The sequence below is a fragment of the Seriola lalandi genome, unplaced genomic scaffold, assembly GCF_002814215.2.
Source record: "Seriola lalandi dorsalis isolate HSWRI2012SDOR001 ecotype SW California unplaced genomic scaffold, Sedor1 jcf7180002054853, whole genome shotgun sequence".
Lineage (NCBI taxonomy): Eukaryota > Metazoa > Chordata > Actinopteri > Carangiformes > Carangidae > Seriola > Seriola lalandi.
In genome coordinates, this window is record NW_019525406.1 from 15,740 (window position 1) to 36,041 (window position 20,302).

Genomic DNA, 20,302 nt, shown 5'->3' on the forward strand with positions numbered 1-20,302 from the left:
CTCAACCTGAAGGATTCTCATTCTTATCTTTTCATCTTCTTTCAGATATTTCTTTTTTTGTTTTGTTTTTTTTTTGTTCCAAACTGTTAAGATTCCTTTTCTCTGGAAAAAGGAATCTGAAGTATAAATAAACTCATACGGTCCTTTGAATGAAAGAAACTTTAAGATTGACACAGACAGTGGAATGTATTGAGCAAAATTATCTAATTGACTCCCTTTGGTATATTTGGTATATTTACCATTTGTGCTCAGTTCTTCATCTGAACTGTCTAAATGGTCATTGTCTGGTGCTATGTTATTCCAGAGAGCGAGTCGCTTAAATCATCAATTTTGTCTTTTTTGGGGGGTCGCCATTATTGCCACCGCCATTATTAAATTTCTGATGTCTGCATTCTCTCTCTTTAAAGCCGGTTAAAGGTTCTTCCACAGAGTCTTTAAAGAGAGATATCAATTTAAGTTATGTCACAAAAATATAAATGAGAAATGTGAAATTCTGGTAATAATCAGGGTAGTTGCCTACAGTCACCTGTAGTTGTTGTACAGTTCTTGTGTTTACATTTTCACTTGCATTGAAATCTCTTGTTGTTTTGCTCAGAAGCGGTGGTATGGTTCTTAGTTTAAATAACTGGACAGGTTGACACAATTTGTTTTAGTAGCGTTTTTTCTCATATTCACTGAAATTTTATGACCAACTTCTTTTGTCCTCAGTCATTGTTGGATCTCAAGATTCACACCAGTAATGTTTTTTTCTATTCCACTCTGGGTTTTTGTGAACACTATTAGACCTACAGCATGTGTTTGTACTTAACCTAATGTGGTGTAACTCGTGTGTTTTCATTTAGGCTTACTTAGCTTACTCCAGCACTCTGTAGTCTCCAACTAACTAAACTAAATTTAAGGCTCACACAGAGATGATAAATCAGTGTAAAAGCTTGTTTACTTGTTGCTGCTGCTGCCTCTTAACGCTTAATGCAGAAGTTTAGTTTCCACACAAGTCTGCGCATAATGTGTGAAATGTAAATACTGATCTCAGAACAGTAGAAGCTGAGTCATGGACAGTTTGAAAAGCACACTTTGGCTATTGCTAATCAATAGTCAAAGATCCCAGGATTATCCTCTATTATGCAAGCCTCTGAATTAAGCTGCAGTCCGCTTTGTCAATGGGAGATGGTCACACCCCCAAGAATGACAGAAACTATAGATACTACAGCTGAAAGTCTAATTAGTTTTCAGAGACAATATCCTGCTGCCACCACTAGAGGGCAGTATGTATGTATGTATGTATGTATACATGATGAGTGAAACAGGCATCAGATTCTTTATGAGACAGAAGCTGTTCTGAGATCAGATGTATGGAGAGATGTCACTTCACTTCAGTATCGTTAAGTAACTGATGTTCATATTTTAACACTGCTTGTCTTTTTGCCCTGGCAACACAGCATTGCTGTAAACTATTCTGAACGTGTGTCTATGTAAACTGTCGTGTCTTCTCTTTTTTACTTGACAACGTGGCAGGGTGCAGCTGTCATGTTTCTCACCGCTGATTCCCTCTGGCCGCTGACATTGGTCAAATTGCGCCTATCAACCAATGAGAAGCGAGTGCGATGACAGGGCCGTCTCACGTCATCGTAAGAAAGGAACGTTTGCCGAAGTAGGACCAATCAAATCGGGAGAAGTGCTCCAGGCGGCACTGGATTGGTGTCGGCCGCACGGAAGTGTTTGTGCGGGGCCTGAGTGTATGATGGTCGGTCATCGGAGAGGAACGAGACGGTGAAAACGACGGGAGATAGGAAACGCAGACGGTGAGAGAGGTGAAGCTCCCAGCGCACAGGTGAGACTTCAGTGTTTGTGTTGTGCTTCATGTTTACCCTGAGTTTTTTACAGAATGACAGACTGACTCTTTTCATCCTGCAGCATCCTTAATAATTCCCAGTTTACTGTGTTATTACATCATTTATTTGATAACTGCAGAAGATCATAGAAAAAGAAACAAAGCCACGAGGAAACAACAGTACAGGTATTAAAGAACAGGTATGCTACATGTTGATAAAAACTTATCCGATATAGGCATATATACGTTTTACAAAAAGGAATTTAAGGATACAAATTTACTTACTTTCAATATGGAGGAGGTCATGGATGTATTCATTTATTGTTAAATAGATTAAATACAGGTTAAACAATATTTCACATGAGAAAAAATATTTAAAATCTTTTTTTGAATCTAAAAATGGAGAAATCTACACATTAAATATATGTAAAAACAGAAAGTTACTGTATGTCAGGTAAAATTAAGTTGTTAGCATCAGACCAGTGTTTTTGTGTGTAAATGCTGTGCAACGATGATGAATGTGTTGTTAAGTATAAACTTTTGTTGCTGTCTGTTGTAGATGTTAAACCAGTTTAGGTCACACTGAGGTTTCTGATTTATGTCATGATGAACCTCCTCATTCCTGTCATCTCTATTCTGTGTAATGAAGACAGAAAAACAACCAGGAAAAATACATTCAGTTACCGGCTGTAGTGAAAGTACTCGTATCATTTCCTTCAGTGAAACTAAAAGGAAAAAAAACTCAAGTAATCGTCCTGCAAATGACATTTTACTGAGGTAAAACAAACAAGTATTATCAATACAATGTACTCTATGTTAAATGACTTATGTCAGTGTTTTAGTTTTATTATTTGTTACTGATGAATTAATATGTAAGCAGAACTTTAATGTTATATGTAAAGTGATTGCAGCTGTCAAAAGTACAATGTTTCCCTCTGAAATGCAGTGAAATCTAAAAATGCAGTACTCAAGAGATACTCAAGCAACGGGCAATTAACAGCAGTACTTACTTTCCAGTGCTTGTAATTCAACATTTTTTGTAAATATAAAAATGCGATAATCTTCTGATGGTTTCAGTTTATCTCAGATCAGACACAGACCTTTGATATGAGATGTCCTTATGTTTTATGTCTCTCTCTGTCTCAGTGTGTCAGGATGATGCGTCCACTGCTGATGTGTTTTATCCTGTGCGTCGTTTATGGCAGCAGTAAACCCACAGAGCAGAAGACTCGAGTTCTTCACCAGGAACCTCTCAGCCATGTGGAGCACGATGACAACAAAAACTACGACTATGACCACGAAGCTTTTCTGGGTCAAGATGAAGCTAAAACCTTTGAACACCTCCCACCAGAGGAGAGCAAACGGAGGCTCGGGTGAGTTCATCCTAATCATCATCACACCATCACCATGGAGGCGCAGTTTTAATATTAATGACAATGACCTACTCACAGCAGACACATTGAACAACAGTCAATTCATGTACAGACTCTTTCTACACCTGTGTGTATCACCTGTGTACCTGTCACATGACTTATCTGTTTAAGGAACGTCTTCCTTTAACCGTGTTCACAGTGGCATATTCCACAACCAGTTCAACAAGTTCTGGCTTTGTTGATTTTTTTTTTCTTCATTTACACAGAGCCTGAAGTTTATTCAAGTTCACATTATAAGTACATTATTAACAACTCATCTGTTTCTCTGCAGCATCATCGTGGACAAAATCGACAGTAACAAAGACGGTTTTATCTCTGAGGAGGAGCTGAAGGTTTGGATCAAAAGTGCTCAGAAGAAACACATTTACGACAGCGTGGAGCATCAGTGGAAAGACTTTGATATGAACGGCGACGGTCGGATCAGCTGGGACGAGTATAAAAACGTGACATATGGTAGTTACCTCGGTACGTGACTCTGGTGAACCCAGATTTAGAACACACACTCACAGTTAAAGATTTATCTGAGATGGATGGTGAATGGGGCAGTGAGGGTTTTAGCAGGCGAGGGAGAGGGCAATGGGGGGTGGAGGCTGGCAGGGCTGAACAGAGCGGAGATTTAAGAGAGAGGGTTAGGTTTAGATGATCAGGTGAGCGAGGCAGATGGTGAGTGGAGCAGGTAAACACAGGGACACAAAGGTTAGAACTGAACTAAAAAAATAAAAATGAAAATATGGAGATATACTGCTGGACAGCAGGTGTACAGACAGGTTGGCAATCACGCATGTGGGATGGAGGGAGGAGTTCCACGCCCACAGTGCACACATACACACACAAACACATAAAAAGACAGACAGAAAGGAAACACAACTAAAGAACTGTAGAGACCACGTCACACTCAGTGTCAAATAGGTTAATATAGTTTTACTAACTAAACACATTCAAACAGCAGAGACATATGATTGATCCTCTGTTGATTGATTGATTGACAGATGACCCTCAGACAGACACAGAGTACAACTACACCCACATGATGCTGAGGGACGAGAGACGTTTCAAGGCCGCTGACACAGACGGAGATTTGATCGCAGACAAACAAGAGTTCACAGCTTTTCTTCATCCTGAAGATCACGAACACATGAAGGACATCGTGGTACAGGTGAGAGTGACGTCACTGAGCTGATGTGATGTGACTGAATCAGGATAATTCAGTACTTTACACTTACATACGATATACACCTGTCTGCTCACTGCCACAGGAAACGGTAGAAGACATCGACAAGAACGGAGACGGTTTCATCGACCTGAAGGAGTACATCGGTAAGAAGTACACCTGAACCCAGACCCTCCTAACAGCTGATCACTGAGTGTGTGTGTGTGTGCGTGCGTGCGTGCGTGTGTGTGTTGGGAGGGGGTCTGATTTATGAGGAATTTATCTAAAGGAACTCCGAGTTTGTTCCTCCACTGTTAGTCATTCTCCTCTAATCTCTCCTGCAGGTGACATGTACACTGCAGAGGGTGATGATGAAGAACCAGAATGGGTGGCAACAGAACGTCAACAGTTTTCAGAGTTCAGAGACAAAAACCACGATGGGAAGATGGACAAAGAGGAAACTCTGGACTGGATTCTTCCATCTGATTACGACCACGCTGAAGCTGAAGCCCAACACCTGCTGCATGAGTCCGACACCAACAAGGTGCAACTGTTTTTATTTTAATACAACTGCTTCAAGTTTACCTGTTCAGGCTGTAATCCTCACTTCCGTTCATCTCACTGCCTCATATTCACTTGTTCAGTCCTTGCGTGCTTACCTGTTTAACACCTGTTTTTTATGTCTTTGTCCAGGATGGAAAACTGACCAAGAAGGAAATTCTGGACAAATATGATGTGTTTGTTGGAAGTCAGGTGACGGACTTTGGAGAGGCTTTACTACGACACGACGAGTTCTAGACACACAGCTGATTTTTAGATAGAAAACCTGATTTTACAGTTTTTGAAGAATAATTTATTTTGTAAACCAACAAAAGAAAAGGTTTTATTAACATTGTGTGTTTACATTTGGAGAGTTAAGTTAAAAAACTTCACTTCTGTTTCGTTCACATGATCAGTTTCTGTTCCTCACTCTGATGCCTCAGATTTTACGTTGCCCTCTACTGAGTTCATGTTTGTTTACTTGTGTTTATGATGCCATCAAACACATTCATGTTTAAAGACTGAACTTCAGACCTTTGATTGAATAAATTTAACGTCACAGTTGCTGGAGATGAGATAAAGTGATAAGTGCTTTAAAAGTAATTGTAACTCCACATTTTATATCACTGTAAAACTTATTTACACCAGTGTGTGTCAAATTTGCACTCAGCCAGAAAATCACTAATCCATATTTTGGACCACATGCTGTATTTTGACTTTTACAGCCTGTTTATCAATAAAAAAAGAAAATTGAAATGGTTTGTGTTTGAGTGAATTCGCGCTGCTGAACAGTGTGAAACTCAATGTCTAAATGCCCTAAAAGTAACTGAGGACAAAAACTGTTTGTAAATTTTTTATTACATTTTGTTGTTGCCCTTTTGTCTACACAAAAACGTTCTACTATAAAACAAAGATCATCAGCAGCAGCTGAACAGTTTGTTGTATTTACACATGGTTTTGCCATAAATCAGAATATTTAGCACATTTTCCCTCCATAAGTCCAACCTGTAAAAGGGTTTTTGTAAAGAAAAAAGTCCTCGGGGTTATTTTGTTCCAAATATTAAGAAACTGTGGAAACTGAAGACGTTTCTGTTTTTGAAGAAACTTCAGATGATTCATCCATTTTCTTTCCGAAGACTGTTTCCATGATGCAGGCATTAAACTGAAGAGGAGGGAAAACAATGAACAGGATTTTATCAATAACTTTCTTTCATGAAATCTGAGGTCAGGTGGGGATACACAAACAGCATCTCTAAGAATGATCCATTTTAAAAGTTACTCCACCTAAAGAAATTAGACATTTAATTTTTAATGTCCTTTAAAGTTCAGGACATTCATAAGGTACAAAGTACTGAAAGCAGTTAGTCTCGGTTCATTATATACAGGTGTCAGAGACTGATGATGATTCTCTCTAATGAAACACAAAGATAAACTGCACCATAATCTCCGCAGTCAAATATAGACATGATGGTCAATCACTGTCCTGTCATGAACGCACACCTGAACACACATCTGATTTATTCTGATAAACCGTTTTATCTTCAGTCTCCACATGTTAAAAGTCAGACTGAATCTTCAGTGTTTGGATGACAGGTTCACCTGTCTGTAATATGTTCATCTGTCTAACAACTGTTCACCTGTTAAGATAAGGGTTAACCATCTCAGCTGTTGAGGATAAGGTTATGTTTGCTCACCTGTTTGTTCATGAAAGCATAGATGAGCGGATTGTAGACACATGAGCTCTTGGAGAAAAAAGCTGGGATGGTGACAAGTCGATAATCTTTGTTTTCGTTTGGAGAGTAGGCATAGTAAAGAGCAGCGAGAGCATACGGGCCATAGCAGGTGACGAAGGAACCCACCATCACGATGATCATTCTCGAAACTTCCTTCTCCGCCTTCTGTGTGGAGGCTGACTCTGTCTGCTGGGCTGCAACCTGAACACAGGAAACAACATTAACCTGTGCAGTGACTCAACAACTTTAACTTCTACATGACTCAACCTTAACCTCTGCAGTGATTCAGTGAATTCAGTGAATAATGGTGGATCTGGATCTTTACTACAAAGCTCTATTCTCTTCAGGTGTTCATTCAGACCCGGTCCTCTGGACTGGTGATGCTACAACCTGAACCTGACCCCTCTCGGTCCAACCCCCATCCACAGGGAACTTGTGAGTCGGTCAGAGTCACGTTTCTCAGAGTGATCACTAATTGATTGATCGATTGATCGATTGATCGATCATTTAAACTCACAGCTCTTAGGGCGCTCAGTAACTGGGAGTAGGAGAAGATGATGATGGAGATCGGAGAGATGAAACAGGTCACCATCAGAAAGTGTGTGTAGCTGGTGCAGTGAAACTCCTCGTTGTGAGTGTACCAGTCCGGTCCGCAGGAGCAGCCCAGACCCTCAGGGATGTACCTGAAAATACAGACATGGGAAGTTCAGGTGTTTATGTTAAATACATCAGACTTTGATGACCTCTGATTCAGGGGTGTTACCTGCTCCAGCCAAAGAAAGGTGGGATGGCACAGCTGACCCCCATGAACCAGGTGAAGGCGACAGCAGCCATAGCGTGATTACTGCCGAACTTAAAGGCTCCAAACGGTTTACAGATGACCAGGTATCTCTCAAAAGACAAGACGGCCAAAGACCATGACGTCACTAGACCTGAGGATGAAAGGAGAGAGAGACATTCATCAGTAATTCACTGTGTTCACTTGCTTCTGAAAATAAATCTAGCGACCCTCATGAGATGGGTTCACACCAGCTGCTACGCCTGTCAATAGGTTGAAGTGACGACCCATCAGTAGTCCGTCATTACACACTCAGTGAGTTTTCTTACCTGCTATTGACCCCATGGCGGCCTCCATGGCACACAGGGTGTGACCCAGGAAGTAGTAACCCTGCATGGTGGCGATGAACACCTGGCTGACAGAGAAGACGACGAAGATGAGTCCTGCAAAGGAGATGTTGACGAGGATGTAGTTGAGAGGGACTCGGAGCTTCTTGTACTTAAGCGTCACGAAGAGAACTATAAAGTTTAAAGGAGCTCCGGCGAACAGGACTAAGCCCATAAAGATGGTTTGCAGGTGAAAGGCCCATAGAGGGGCCAGATAATACTGGGGCCCCTCGAAGGGACTCACTTTCGAAATGTTCTCGTACAGGTGGAAGTGTTTCCCCATGATGACCCTGAGCTCTCTACCACCCTGAAGACCTCATCCTCTTTATATATCCTCATAAACCACTTACTCCAAAGATTTAGCTGCAAGGGTTTTTCCAAAGTTTTAGGATTAAGATCGTCACATTTCCTTCTGTCTGAAGGCATTTTCAGACATGTTAATCTGATTACAGGTCACTGTAAAAACACGCAGATCACTTTGTGTATTCATGTTGTTTAAATGTATAGACAGAGATCAACCAGAGTTCATGTGTGTGTATGTTCTGACGTGACTTTAATCATCACAGCCTGAAGTCAATCTGATGGAAAGTGTGATCATATTAACAATATGAGAAACAATATAAAAGATACAAAGAGAAGACGACCACCATCATATCAGACAAATTAAATTCATTCATTTATAGGACAGAAAGTTTACTATGACTTTAGTTAAATAATAATTTTTGTCCCTATTGATCATAAAAATGTTAATTATCCAAACTGGATGTTTTGATGAACTTTGTTTCTTTAGATATTTATTATTTATTGTGTTTGAACTAAAAACTTATAATTTAAAAAGTGAAAACACAGAATGGAGATTTAACATGAACTCTCGGGGGGTTTGGACAAAATCATTTTCTGTTTAAAGAAACTCTTATTTCTTTTATTTTCTACAGTGAATTAAGGGAATATGTGGTTTTGTCAACAGCAGAAATTCCTAAAGTGACATGTAAAAAAACGAGGTCTTCAGACGTCAGTCGTTGTTTATCACTTTGATCCAATCTTCATATTAAACCTCTCTGATAAACCTCACAGACCTGAACACACATTAAACCATTAACAATCAGTGTAGAGTTAAACCATTAAACCCATTAACAAACATGTTAAACAGTTTAACCATTTAACAGCTAAATGAAATGGTTGTAAACATGCAATTAACCACTTCATTTAAGAATTAAACAATAATTTAACTCATTATTTACATGTGTTCGAGCATGTGTTCAGCACAGATTCACTAGGGAACCTGTTAGTACATTTAATTAAGTTTAATAATTAAAACAGTGAAACACAGAATGTAGTGTAAAACATTATATTTATGATAGAAATTAATACTTTAAATTAAATTTTACTTTTATCGTTTTAATTTTGTTGTATTGACATTTGAATTGGTTTATTTCTATGTCTCTTTCTTTACTTGAAAAGCTTCTTTGTTTGAGTGTGACAAACATTTATTCTTGTTCCTATTATTTAGTTTTATAGAAAACAACCAAAGTTCAGACTGAATTTCTGGGTTTAAACTGGTTAAAGTGAATCACACAAACAGATCAGATGAACTCACTAAACTGCAGTATATATACCAGTATAATAAAGTTTTACCAAGATAATACAGTGTCTACCAGTGTAATAAAGTATCTACTAGTGTAATAAAATATTTACCAGTATAATACAGTCTTTACCAGTGTATTAAAGTGTTTACCAGTATAATAAAGTATTTACCAGTATAATTCAGTATTTACCAATATAATAATGTGTAACCCACAATTCTGCCTTGTTTTCAGAGCAGCAGCAGCAGCAGCAGGTGGTCGACAGATAAAAGTCCAGTAAGAACCTTTTGTTTCTCTCCGTGTGACAGAGGTTTAATCCGGATGTTTCAGATTTACCTGAGCAGGTCGTCTCCTCAATCCTCTAAATCCTCCAAACATCATCTCAGAATCAGATTAGAGACAGAAAGACTCCACAATTCCAACTAAACTGGTCTAAACTGGTATGAACTGACAGAGGCTTAATCTGAGGAAGACGAGGATGAAGGAGTAAATCTCTTCTTTAAAAGAGCCTCCTATGCTGCTTCAGTCTTTCATCATCACTTCACCTTCACTGGTCGAGGGTCAAACTGAAGACACAGGTACTATAACTTTGTTTCTCTTGCTTACATGTTAAATTCATTATCAATCACAAGTCTTTAATCAATGTTAATCAATGTTTCTCTTGTTTACATGTTAAATTCATTATCAATCACGAGTCTTTAATCATTCTTTCTGTTTGTCACTTATTCACATGAGAAGTGTGTTTATTATGGATCCTCCACCTTCAGAAGCTGACCGATCGTATGATTTGACGACTTATCTTCAGAGCTGGGGCTGTATCATAACCAGGCTGTGAGTTGGACGAAACATGGGTATGATACGACCTCAGTTTGGAAGTGATTCACTGCAGCTTCAAACACAAACTGTTTTCCTCTTAAAGAATTTTTCACATTAAAAGTCCCTAACAAATCAAAGGTTTTTGTGATTATATTAATACTCTATTTTACCTCTATACATATAGAAGGCAGTGAGTGAGTCCAGACTGAAGTGTTTCTTTAATAAAGAGTTTTATTGTGAAAGATTTTCTGATTTTAAAACTGTGTGTGATCATAATTGTTTTCAGTATTTGATTTATTCCATTTAAGTTAGATTTCATATTTTTCTTTGCTTCTTGTTTCCTCAGTTTGTTTAATTTTGAAAGAATCAAGCAGTTTTACAGGTGTTTGGTGTTTCACATGGACAGGTGAAGGACCAGCACATGGAGGCTTTAGTCATTTTTTTTTGTATTCACTCAGCTGCTCTCTGGGTCATGTTCCTTCCTGACAACATAGTTTACCCAGTGCAAAATGCTTCTAATAAATGACTATCCTCCTTGCTATTGAACACCACTACTGCCCCCTTCTGTCATGGAGTGAAAGTCACAGATGCTACCCAACATCTCTCTTATTGTGCCTGTTCAACAACAATACAACCACAAGTGTTTATACACTTTTACATGTTTATTAACTCAGACCATATTGTGATATTATTCAAAGATATAACTTAATGTTTGTTTATTTTATAAGATACAGTCTGCTGTAGCTCCCCCACACCTCAAACAGTTTAACAGCTCGTTGTGAAATAAGACACAAGGGGGCAGACTGTTATAATATGCTATAAAACTTCTTCTTCTTCTGTAAATTTTAGAGACTGTAGTCTTAGTCCTTTTAACATTAATGTTAAATGGCTGAGAGACAAATAGTCATGTTGTCATTACAACAAAGGTTAAGTGCTGGCTAAAAGCAAATCACAGCCGTACTGATTTCTAGGTAATTGTATCTATTGTTAATTGTTTTTGTTTGACTGTTTGTAGCTTGTTGTGCTGTTGTCTCTTTTTAGACTTTTCTTGTGTATGTTTTTAGCTAATTGAAGGGTATTACCTATTGTGTTGTGTTTTGTGTTGTTTTACAATTGACTGTTTTAATTCCATTACATATGTAAAAGCCCAATTAGGGACATGAGTTGAGAATTAGCAACAGTTATAGACTCTTTTGTGCAAAACATTACTTTCATACCCTGTTTTGAAACTATGTTAAATTGCATCATCCCTATCAAATAAATAAAGAAATTAAAAACTAAAAAAAGAAAGGTCTGTTAAAGCCTCTCTGAATGTTTACACACTGTCTATGCTTCAGTTTTCATCAGTGTTATGAAATTATTATGTTTTAATTGTTATATGTGTATATATTGCTTATGCTCAGGGACAACAGGTGGAAATAAGGCATTGTGCTTTACACTGATTGTACACTGTTGCTATTTTAAATAAACCAAAAAATGAATGAAAATTAAATGATTTTAATGTTGTCCATGCTGAGGAAACAGTCTGATTAACCTAACTTGTGATTAATTTGACAACTAAAGGTTCAAACCTTCATTTGAATTAAAATAGTCACTTTTTCATTTATAGATAATTAATGTACAGTTTTTTTTAACATGTTTGTCTTCTGACATTTAAAACTCTTGATTATTGGTGACTCATCACAGGTCATAACTTCACTGTGGAAGGTGTCTGTTTTTGTTTTATTGGACTGACCTGATAAAATGTTGCAAAGTGTCACAGGAAGGAAAAAAATACATAATTTTATCGTTTCATGTTTCCTTAAATCGATTGTGTGTTTTAGAATTATCACTTTATAAATTAAATGATAAACATTCTTCAGTTTTGTCTCAATTGCCTTCTGCTAATATAAAACTATAATATGATTAATTACAGTGTTGACATAATACAGCAGCTCAGATCCAAAACACTGCACAACTTGTGCAGCAGTAAAAAGGATGGCAGAGTCTGAGCAGATATAGAGTGTGAGGTTTAAATGAGGTTTGCTTTATTTATTACTGTTTACAAAATGAGTTCCTTTTTAATGGATTTCTGTATATATGCCCATAAGAGTAAGATAAACTTAAAGATTCTTTGAAATCGACCTTGTTGTATTTGTCCTTTAACATGGTCATATAACATTTTCATTTGCACTGAATGTAGTTCAGTGTTTTTTCCACAGCCGTGTTAAATTTAACATATTTTGATTGGAGTTCTGAATGAAGTCCTCTTGGCATGACAGAGCGGAACTGATCGTCTTGCCTGTGTTTCCAGTCGGGACAGGGTCGAGGTTGCACGCGGGAAGCTTGTGCGAGATGGCGGTCGGCGCTCAGACCGTTTAGGACTCTTTCGGATCCGTCGTGTTGGATAAAATTCTGCCTTACCAGATCCCTGCTTCTGACCCGAGTTATGGAGGGGGGCAAACCGAGCCTGGCCCTGGTCTACCAGGCGGTCCAAGCCCTGTACCACGACCCGGACCCGGCCGGGAAGGAGCGAGCCTCGGTGTGGCTTGGAGAGCTCCAGAGATCGGTAAGAAAATGGGAGAGGCCGGGGAACCGGAGCAGCGGGGTGGAGGACTGAGGCGTCTGAGGGGGTTTTAGTGTTGCCTGCCTGGACCGGGTCTTAACTGTTTACCTGCTTTAAAAAGACCAGGTGAACTGAAGTGCGCAGTCTCAGAGGAGCCGCAGGATCCCGTTAGCATCACAGCTAAGCTAAGCTAGCTAAATGAATGGATGAAAACACAAGCTGTTAGCTGTGTGGTAGCTTCATTGGCTGTCTGCTGTCAGGTAATAAGTTCAACGTAGTCACTGTAGTGTTAATCACAGATTGTTGTTCTGTCCGAAGAATTAAATGCTTCCGTTTCAGACTGAGAGTCTGTGTTTAAGTCTCAGAGGGGTTCAGCAGGCCCTGGCTGCTGCACAGTGCTAACTCTGTTAGCATGTTAGCATGGCTAATATCACTGTTACGGCAAAGTTTAGTCGCTTACTTCATGTAACTAGTCATTCTAGTTGAAATCGGTGACCACTGGTTCCTGTTTATCTGTGCTTAACGGGCAGGGCGGGCCTCCGCCGAACTCCATTCAAAATTCAACACTTTGAAACACGGATGATTAAACCGTCGGTTCCAGTCAGATACTGTGAGATTAAAGAGACAGTGATTCAGAGTTTCACACTATGTCGGGTCATGAAGAATAAAGTATAGTCATGCAGGTCTAAATGTTATAGTGACGCTGACGTTAGTGTGTCTATCACAGGGCGTGGCTAACACTCAGACCAGGATCAGGTTTTAGATCAGAGGATGTAGAAATCGAAGGTGATGTCTTCACACTGCGGTACTTTATTCCTGTTTCATACTGTGTTTCTGTTGAGTGAAGGTTCACTTTATATTCACTGTTGTAGTCCAATTTATTATCAACAGGACCTGAACCAGCAGTCTGGTCCTGGTCCTGACTCTGACAGACAGATCATTAAAAAACATTGTGATCTGAATGTTTTCCAGCATCATGACTGACATATAGACTGTTGACATCAAGAATCTACTTCTGTCTGTTAACTGTCTTATGGACTTTGGTGAACCTGCACAGGTGACAGTCATCGCACAGGTGACTGCCAACAGGACATGAGTTACCTGTAAAAGTTTTATCTCTATAGAAACACATCAGTGTTCTGTTAGTTAGTTAGTTAGTAAGTAGACAAGTCAGTTACTGAACCGGCTCACTGGAGGCTGGTCTCAACTCATTCATGTAGACCAGACCAGAGATCATATTAGACCACAGATCAGACCAGATCACAAAAATTGACGTCTTTCATCATCAGAGACCTGGGCTCGATGGAAAACATCATGAGGAAAGATGTGAAGGAGAATTCATAAGGACTTAGAAAAAGACAATCGCGGTGCGGAGAGAATCAGACTGCACTTACACTAAGCTTTTTTTTTTTTTTTAACTAACTTTATTAATAACACTTGGACGATAAATCGTTTTTTCCTAATTACAAAACAAATAGGATTGAAATATTGAAATAAGAAAACATGAAAGGAATATACAAATAGAGAAAGTTGAGCCATTAAACTAATAACTAAACAAAGATAAGGAACTGAGCAAGAGATCAGAATAAATTATATTCAGACATAAGTGTCCTGACATTTCTATACAATTGGTTAGACGAGAAAATTAAATTTTTAGGTATTCACACACTGTGAAGGGATTTAGTGAAACAACATTTATGTATAGACTAGTATTTTGGATTTCCATCAGTTCTGGGTCGTGTCACAAACATAAAACAACTGCTCTGTTGATTCTACATTTATGTGGCTCTGCTGTGGTGAAACTACAATGGTGCGGCGCTTTAAATAGTGCTGCAGCAAGGAATTGTGGGACAGTATTTCTCCTTTCCTTTGGTAAAGGAAGCTCCAATGTGTCCTATTCTAAAGGAGATAGGTTAGGAAGCATTGAAGCTCCTCTCTTCAGCTTTTATCACGGCTGCCGCTCAGATACTTCAGCTCATTTCACTCAGTCTGAACCTTCAGAAGAAAAAAGACTTATCGACCACAGACCTGATCTCTGTCAGCTTAAATTGTGATCATTGTAGTCCAGATCTCAACTGTGCAGGAATGTGTCGGGTCCTTCAGATTCAAACTAAGACTCGGGTTCAGGTCCAAGTCTGACCTGTCCTTTGTGATGTGATGGGGGGTCTAGGTCTGAGCTGGTCATTATGATGTTAAGACCTGGTCTCCTTTTGAAACACTGGGATACACAGAGTCTGGATCAGGGTCATTTAGTGTTTTAATGTCTCACACCTCAGATGATACTTATCTCAGTGATGTCGCACAGTAAACTACAGTCGGTGCAGCTTCTCAAAGTGACCATCTCTGACCAGCTGCTCCGGTGTACACAGGTGTAATGACATCACTTCCTGTCCTGTCCCTCAGATGTATGCGTGGGAGATCTCAGACCAGCTGCTGCAGCTCAAACAGGACGTGGAGTCGTGTTATTTTGCTGCTCAGACCATGAAGATGAAGATCCAGACCTCCTTCTACGAGCTTCCACCTGAGACCCACAATGCACTGCGAGACTCTCTGCTGACCCACATCCAGAACCTCAAAGACCTGTCCCCCATTATCGTCACACAGGTAAAACTGATCACCTGCTGAGAACCTGTACTTTTATCAGAGTCGATGATAAACCCTTTGAACCACCTGGGACCTGGTTCTAAGCAGAACTGTGGAGAACCTTGTGAATCTCTGTGGTCTCAGACTGAAGAGGAACCTCAAACAGAACCAGATTCACTGGATACACATTACCTAACCGTCATGTTAACGTTACCTTACCGTTATGTAAAAATTACCTGACGCATGGTTGGTTCCAGTAAAAAGTATCTGTGTCTCTGTGACTGTTTCATCATCAGCAACTTCCTGATGTTAAAACAACATTAACTAACCAACCTCTTTCTCTGACTCGATCAGTAAAAACCTAAATTTGGTAAAAAACTGATGAGTGTGTTTGTTATTGATCTTATTGATTATTATTATTGATTAAAGAGTCATAGTGACATCCTGAATTTATCTGCATCGTCATTAACCTATCTCTCTCATTTCTGTCAGCTGGCTTTAGCAATTGCAGATCTCGCTCTTCAGATGGCCTCATGGAAAGGATGTGTTCACACACTCATAGAAAAGTAAGAATTCACAGCATCACTCGGGATCTCTCTTGTATAAAATAGAAAATCAACATGATTAAATAAATCAGTGTATAAGAAACACTCACAGTGCTGACTGCAGACAGAAAATTCAAATATGAAATATTAGTTATAATTTCACTGCAGGCAGAATTAAAACAGGCGTTAACACTGCAGACAGGTGTGTTTACCACCTGCAGGACATTTCACAGTCACACCTGCAGATATATCCTCTGATATTCTGATTCACCTGTCCGCGTCTCCCCCTCCTCTCAGGTACAATAATGACATCAGCTCGATGCCCTTCCTGGTAGAGATCCTCACTGTGCTGCCTGAGGAAGTTCATAGCAGATCTCTACGAATCGGAGCCAATCGGAGGACAGAGATCATCGAGGATCTGGCTTATTACTCCAGTACCGTGGTCACTCTGCTGGTCTGTTTCACTCTCTGTTTCATATTTAGTATTCAGCTTTATTCACATGACAATTTCACTGAGGTCCCGCTGCTTGGTAACAGAGTTGTGGCTCATTTGCATTCTCATGATATCTCAGTAACACTCTGAGGGAATTTCTTCAGCACAAACATTCACTCGGACCCAAAAATGAACTGATAAGATTTTGGTCAAAGGGTTAGGGCTAGATGTTGTAGATGCTGAGGAAACCATTGATGTTGCTGAAGGAGCCGTAGATGCTGTAGCTACTGGAGGTGTGATTCTTCCAGGACTGAAGAGAGCCGTATAACAACACTACAACTGTTCTAGTCTGACGTCAACATGTTCATGAAATGTTACTGTGTGTGAACTGTAACATCTGTTGTATCAGCGCTCCACACACAACGTTCACAGAAGGTATAATTAGCTTGTTTAAGCTAACACTAATGTTAGCATGTTAAAGCTAATGGAGCGACAGCTCATAATGTAAGCCGAGGGCTCGCATCATTAGCAGCTACAGTCATCACTGTTCAGTCTGTTAAAATACAACACTGTTTTTTAAATGAATTTAATAATTAATTTAATACTTAAATGTAATGATAGTCAGATCTGCTTGAGCCCTAATGATGAGCAGTAATATTGTAAGTCTGTTAACACACCTTCAGACTGGATCATGTGTTAAATTCTAAACATTTGTCTAATGTTATATTTTCACTTAGTTTGTAAAATATGTCGCTGTCTGTGCACTTATCCATGTTGGGCGTTTGGTCACATGCTGCACACTCCGCCCGTTTAATGTGAAACCTTTTTGGTTGAGTCACTGAGTTGATGACCTCTGTTGTGTGGCTGCGGTTGTTCGTGAAAAGATATCCTGGGTGTGTGGTTCAGGCCGTATGACAAAGTCTGACATGTTGGATTTACATCAGTATGTTTTACTAATAAATTCACTCATTCATTCAGACCTATAACCTTCAGAGACGATATGATGGCATGATGACAAACAACGTGTCATCAAGATTTTTGTGTTTCTTTTGGATTTCAGACGACGTGTGTGGAGAAGACGGGTAATGATGAGAAGATGCTCATCAAAGTGTTTCGCTGTCTGGGTAGCTGGTTCAACCTGGGAGTCCTGGACAGTAACTTCATGGCCAGTAACCAGCTGCTCATGGTCCTCTTCCAAGTCCTGGTGAGAGTCACTGTTTCTAAAGGATGTCTACTTCATCGTGTAAAACACTGGAGTAAAAACAGACCTGGTGTGTGTTTGTGTTGAATGAGCTGCTGATGTTTCCTGATGTCTCCGCAGCAGAGGGATGAAACGTCCACCAACCTCCATGAGGCGGCGTCGGACTGCGTCTGCTCGGCCCTCTACGCCATAGAAAACGTGGAGACCAACATGGCGTTGGCTCTACAGCTCTTCCAGGGCGTCCTAACGCTGGAGACGGCCTATCACATGGCTGTGGCCCGAGAAGACCTCGACAAGTGAGGACACGCAGGAAACTGGTTCTGATTGTGTTGTTCAGGACTGTCAGTGTGATCAGTCACATTTCTGTCTGATGTCTGTTCTTAGAGTGCTCAACTACTGCAGGATCTTCACCGAACTCTGTGAGACATTTTTAGAGACGACAGTCAGGAGTCCAGGTCAGGGTATGGGAGACCTGAGGACACTGGAGCTGCTGCTGATCTGTGCAGGACACCCACAGTATGAGGTACGAAGATGACCACAACACCAATGACAGTACCCCACAACATGCTTTCTTAGTTTGTTTAAAGTGTGAACCTGGTCCCTGTTCTGGTCTCTGTGATCCAGGTGGTGGAGATTTCCTTTAACTTCTGGTACCGTCTTGGAGAACATCTGTATAAAATCAACGATGCAGCGTTGCACACAATCTTCAGACCGTACATCCAGAGACTTCTGCACTGTTTGGCTCGACACTGTCAGCTCGATCCAGACCACGTAAGAACCCTGATCAGGTTTACACAGAACCACCTCTAACTTATTAAGTCCTGAACCTGACCTTTTAATATGTTTGTTTAATAATATGGTTGTATTTGTGAAAGAGTTAGGGTTACATGTAAACCAAAGGCCTGACCTTTTGACCCGACAGGAGGGAATCCCAGAGGATACCGATGACTTCGGAGAGTTCAGGATGAGGGTGTCTGACCTCGTTAAAGATGTCATTTTTCTTGTTGGATCCATGGAGTGTTTCTCTCAGGTAACTTCAACCTACAATTCTCCCAAAGGCGTGTTCTGTTTAAATATGACGATGGACAATTTTTACTCTGTTCCACGTTAAAGATGATCTCATGTTTCTATGTTGAAAGATGTCCTCTGTTCTCACTTATACTACATGTTATAGATGTTCTCTGTTTCAAAGTTAAAGACGTCCTCTGATCTCAGTTATATTACATTATAGACGTTCTCTGTTTTTACGTTATAGACGTTCTCTGTTTCCACGTTAAATTCCATTCTCTGTTTCTATGTTGAAAGATGTTCTGGTTGTTCTTACACATCTCTTTTTGTTCTCAGTTATATTCCACGTTAAAAGAGGGGAACCCTCCCTGGGAGGTGACGGAGGCCGTTCTCTTTATCATGGCTGCGATTGCAAAAAGTGTTGATCCGTGAGTATCTGAGGGAACAACAGGAAACAGAACCTGGACTGTTTAACACTTTCAGATTTAAAGACACCAGTTATTGTCAGACTAACATGTTGTTGTTTAAACTGATTCTCCTCTGACTGTGTTTAATCCAGAGAGAACAACCCAACACTGTCGGAGGTGTTGCAGCAGGTGGTGTTACTCCCTGAAAGTGTCCACATGGCGGTTCGATATACAAGCATCGAGCTGGTCGGAGAGATGAGTGAGGTTGTCGACAGAAACCCAAGATTCCTCGGTAGGAAGCTACGTCTGAAAAATAACTGTTAGATGGTCTGATCTAATGAGAAAGACGAAAATCTGCCGCTTTTTTCCTCTAAGATTTAATCAACAAAATATTAACAGATAGTCAGGATACACCTCAGGTAGACAGGTAAGTCAAACAACTGTACAGGTCCAATGGAAGTTAAGTTTTACTGTCTATTTCTTGTCAGACCCCGTGTTGAACTACCTGATGAAGGGTGTTAGAGAGAAACCTCTGTCTGACTTTTATTTTGATGAACTGTGTACTTCCTGTCAGACCCCGTATTGAACTACCTGATGAAGGGTCTCAGAGAAAAACCTCTGGCTTCAGCAGCAGCGAAGGCGATCCACAACATCTGCTCAGTCTGCAGAGATCACATGGCTCAACACTTCCAGGGTCTGCTGGACATCGCTCGCTCACTCGACTCCTTCGCCCTGTCCACAGAGGCCGCCGTAGGACTACTCAAAGGTAAATCAGTACAACTGTAGTGACATCATCAGGTCAGTACATTTGTTACTATGTTCTCACCTGTTTGCTTAACCTGTGCAGGTACAGCTCTGGTCCTGGCTCGTCTTCCTCTGGAAAAGATTGCAGAATGTCTCAGTGATCTCTGTGCTGTTCAAGTCATTGCTCTAAAGAAGGTGAGTCACCTGTTCACCTGTTTTAATGTGTTAATGTGTCTGTGTTAACACTAGGACCGCCAGCATTCTAGCACCCCCTAAAGCTGCCACAACGGTCTCCCAGACTGTCATATATATTTACATTGTTTGGTTTACAAGCAGCTCTTGAAGTGGATAAAATAAGTGTTATTACTTCTCCTTCCTCATATAATGTTGTGTTGGGGTGGGGGTGGGGTAGATTATGTTAGAGAACGATTGACTAATAGTGACCGTGTGGCACCGCCTGAGGCACCTATGGCATACACCTGCATCTGGAGAAGGTGTGTACGCTCTCATGTCGCTCTGAGGTTTATTTGATTGTTATTTTTTGTTATTGTTTAGTATCAGCAGTCATATTTTTTTTTTTTTTTTT

At 40.1% G+C, this 20,302-nt stretch overlaps 3 protein-coding genes across 3 annotated transcripts in view; 2 read left to right on the top strand and 1 right to left on the bottom strand.

Moving 5' to 3' along the window:
* Positions 1–1,673: 1,673 nt before the first annotated feature.
* calua (calumenin a) lies at positions 1,674–5,710 on the top strand. The gene is made up of 7 exons (XM_023427145.2): positions 1,674–1,831; positions 2,978–3,204; positions 3,536–3,729; positions 4,254–4,420; positions 4,521–4,581; positions 4,759–4,958; positions 5,108–5,710. The coding sequence occupies exons 2-7, from the start codon at positions 2,987–2,989 to the stop codon at positions 5,210–5,212; spliced, it is 945 nt and encodes a 314-aa protein (XP_023282913.1). The 5' UTR covers positions 1,674–1,831; positions 2,978–2,986; the 3' UTR covers positions 5,213–5,710.
* Positions 5,711–5,794: 84 nt separating this feature from the next.
* opn1sw1 (opsin 1 (cone pigments), short-wave-sensitive 1) lies at positions 5,795–8,149 on the bottom strand. The gene is made up of 5 exons (XM_023427146.2): positions 7,795–8,149; positions 7,451–7,619; positions 7,205–7,370; positions 6,649–6,888; positions 5,795–6,116 (listed from the first exon to the last, which is right to left on the bottom strand). The coding sequence occupies exons 1-5, from the start codon at positions 8,132–8,134 to the stop codon at positions 6,015–6,017; spliced, it is 1,017 nt and encodes a 338-aa protein (XP_023282914.1). The 5' UTR covers positions 8,135–8,149; the 3' UTR covers positions 5,795–6,014.
* Positions 8,150–12,561: 4,412 nt separating this feature from the next.
* tnpo3 (transportin 3) overlaps positions 12,562–20,302 on the top strand; it is an 11,757-nt gene continuing 4,016 nt past the window's right edge. Inside the window, exons 1-13 of the mRNA XM_023427148.2 lie at positions 12,562–12,798; positions 15,199–15,399; positions 15,871–15,944; positions 16,221–16,377; positions 17,417–17,560; positions 17,678–17,853; positions 17,942–18,080; positions 18,182–18,328; positions 18,480–18,587; positions 18,902–18,993; positions 19,125–19,264; positions 19,547–19,738; positions 19,820–19,911. Coding sequence (XP_023282916.1) covers positions 12,679–12,798; positions 15,199–15,399; positions 15,871–15,944; positions 16,221–16,377; positions 17,417–17,560; positions 17,678–17,853; positions 17,942–18,080; positions 18,182–18,328; positions 18,480–18,587; positions 18,902–18,993; positions 19,125–19,264; positions 19,547–19,738; positions 19,820–19,911 — 1,782 coding nt within the window. The 5' untranslated portion in view covers positions 12,562–12,678. The remainder of the gene's footprint in view (positions 12,799–15,198; positions 15,400–15,870; positions 15,945–16,220; positions 16,378–17,416; positions 17,561–17,677; positions 17,854–17,941; positions 18,081–18,181; positions 18,329–18,479; positions 18,588–18,901; positions 18,994–19,124; positions 19,265–19,546; positions 19,739–19,819; positions 19,912–20,302) is intronic.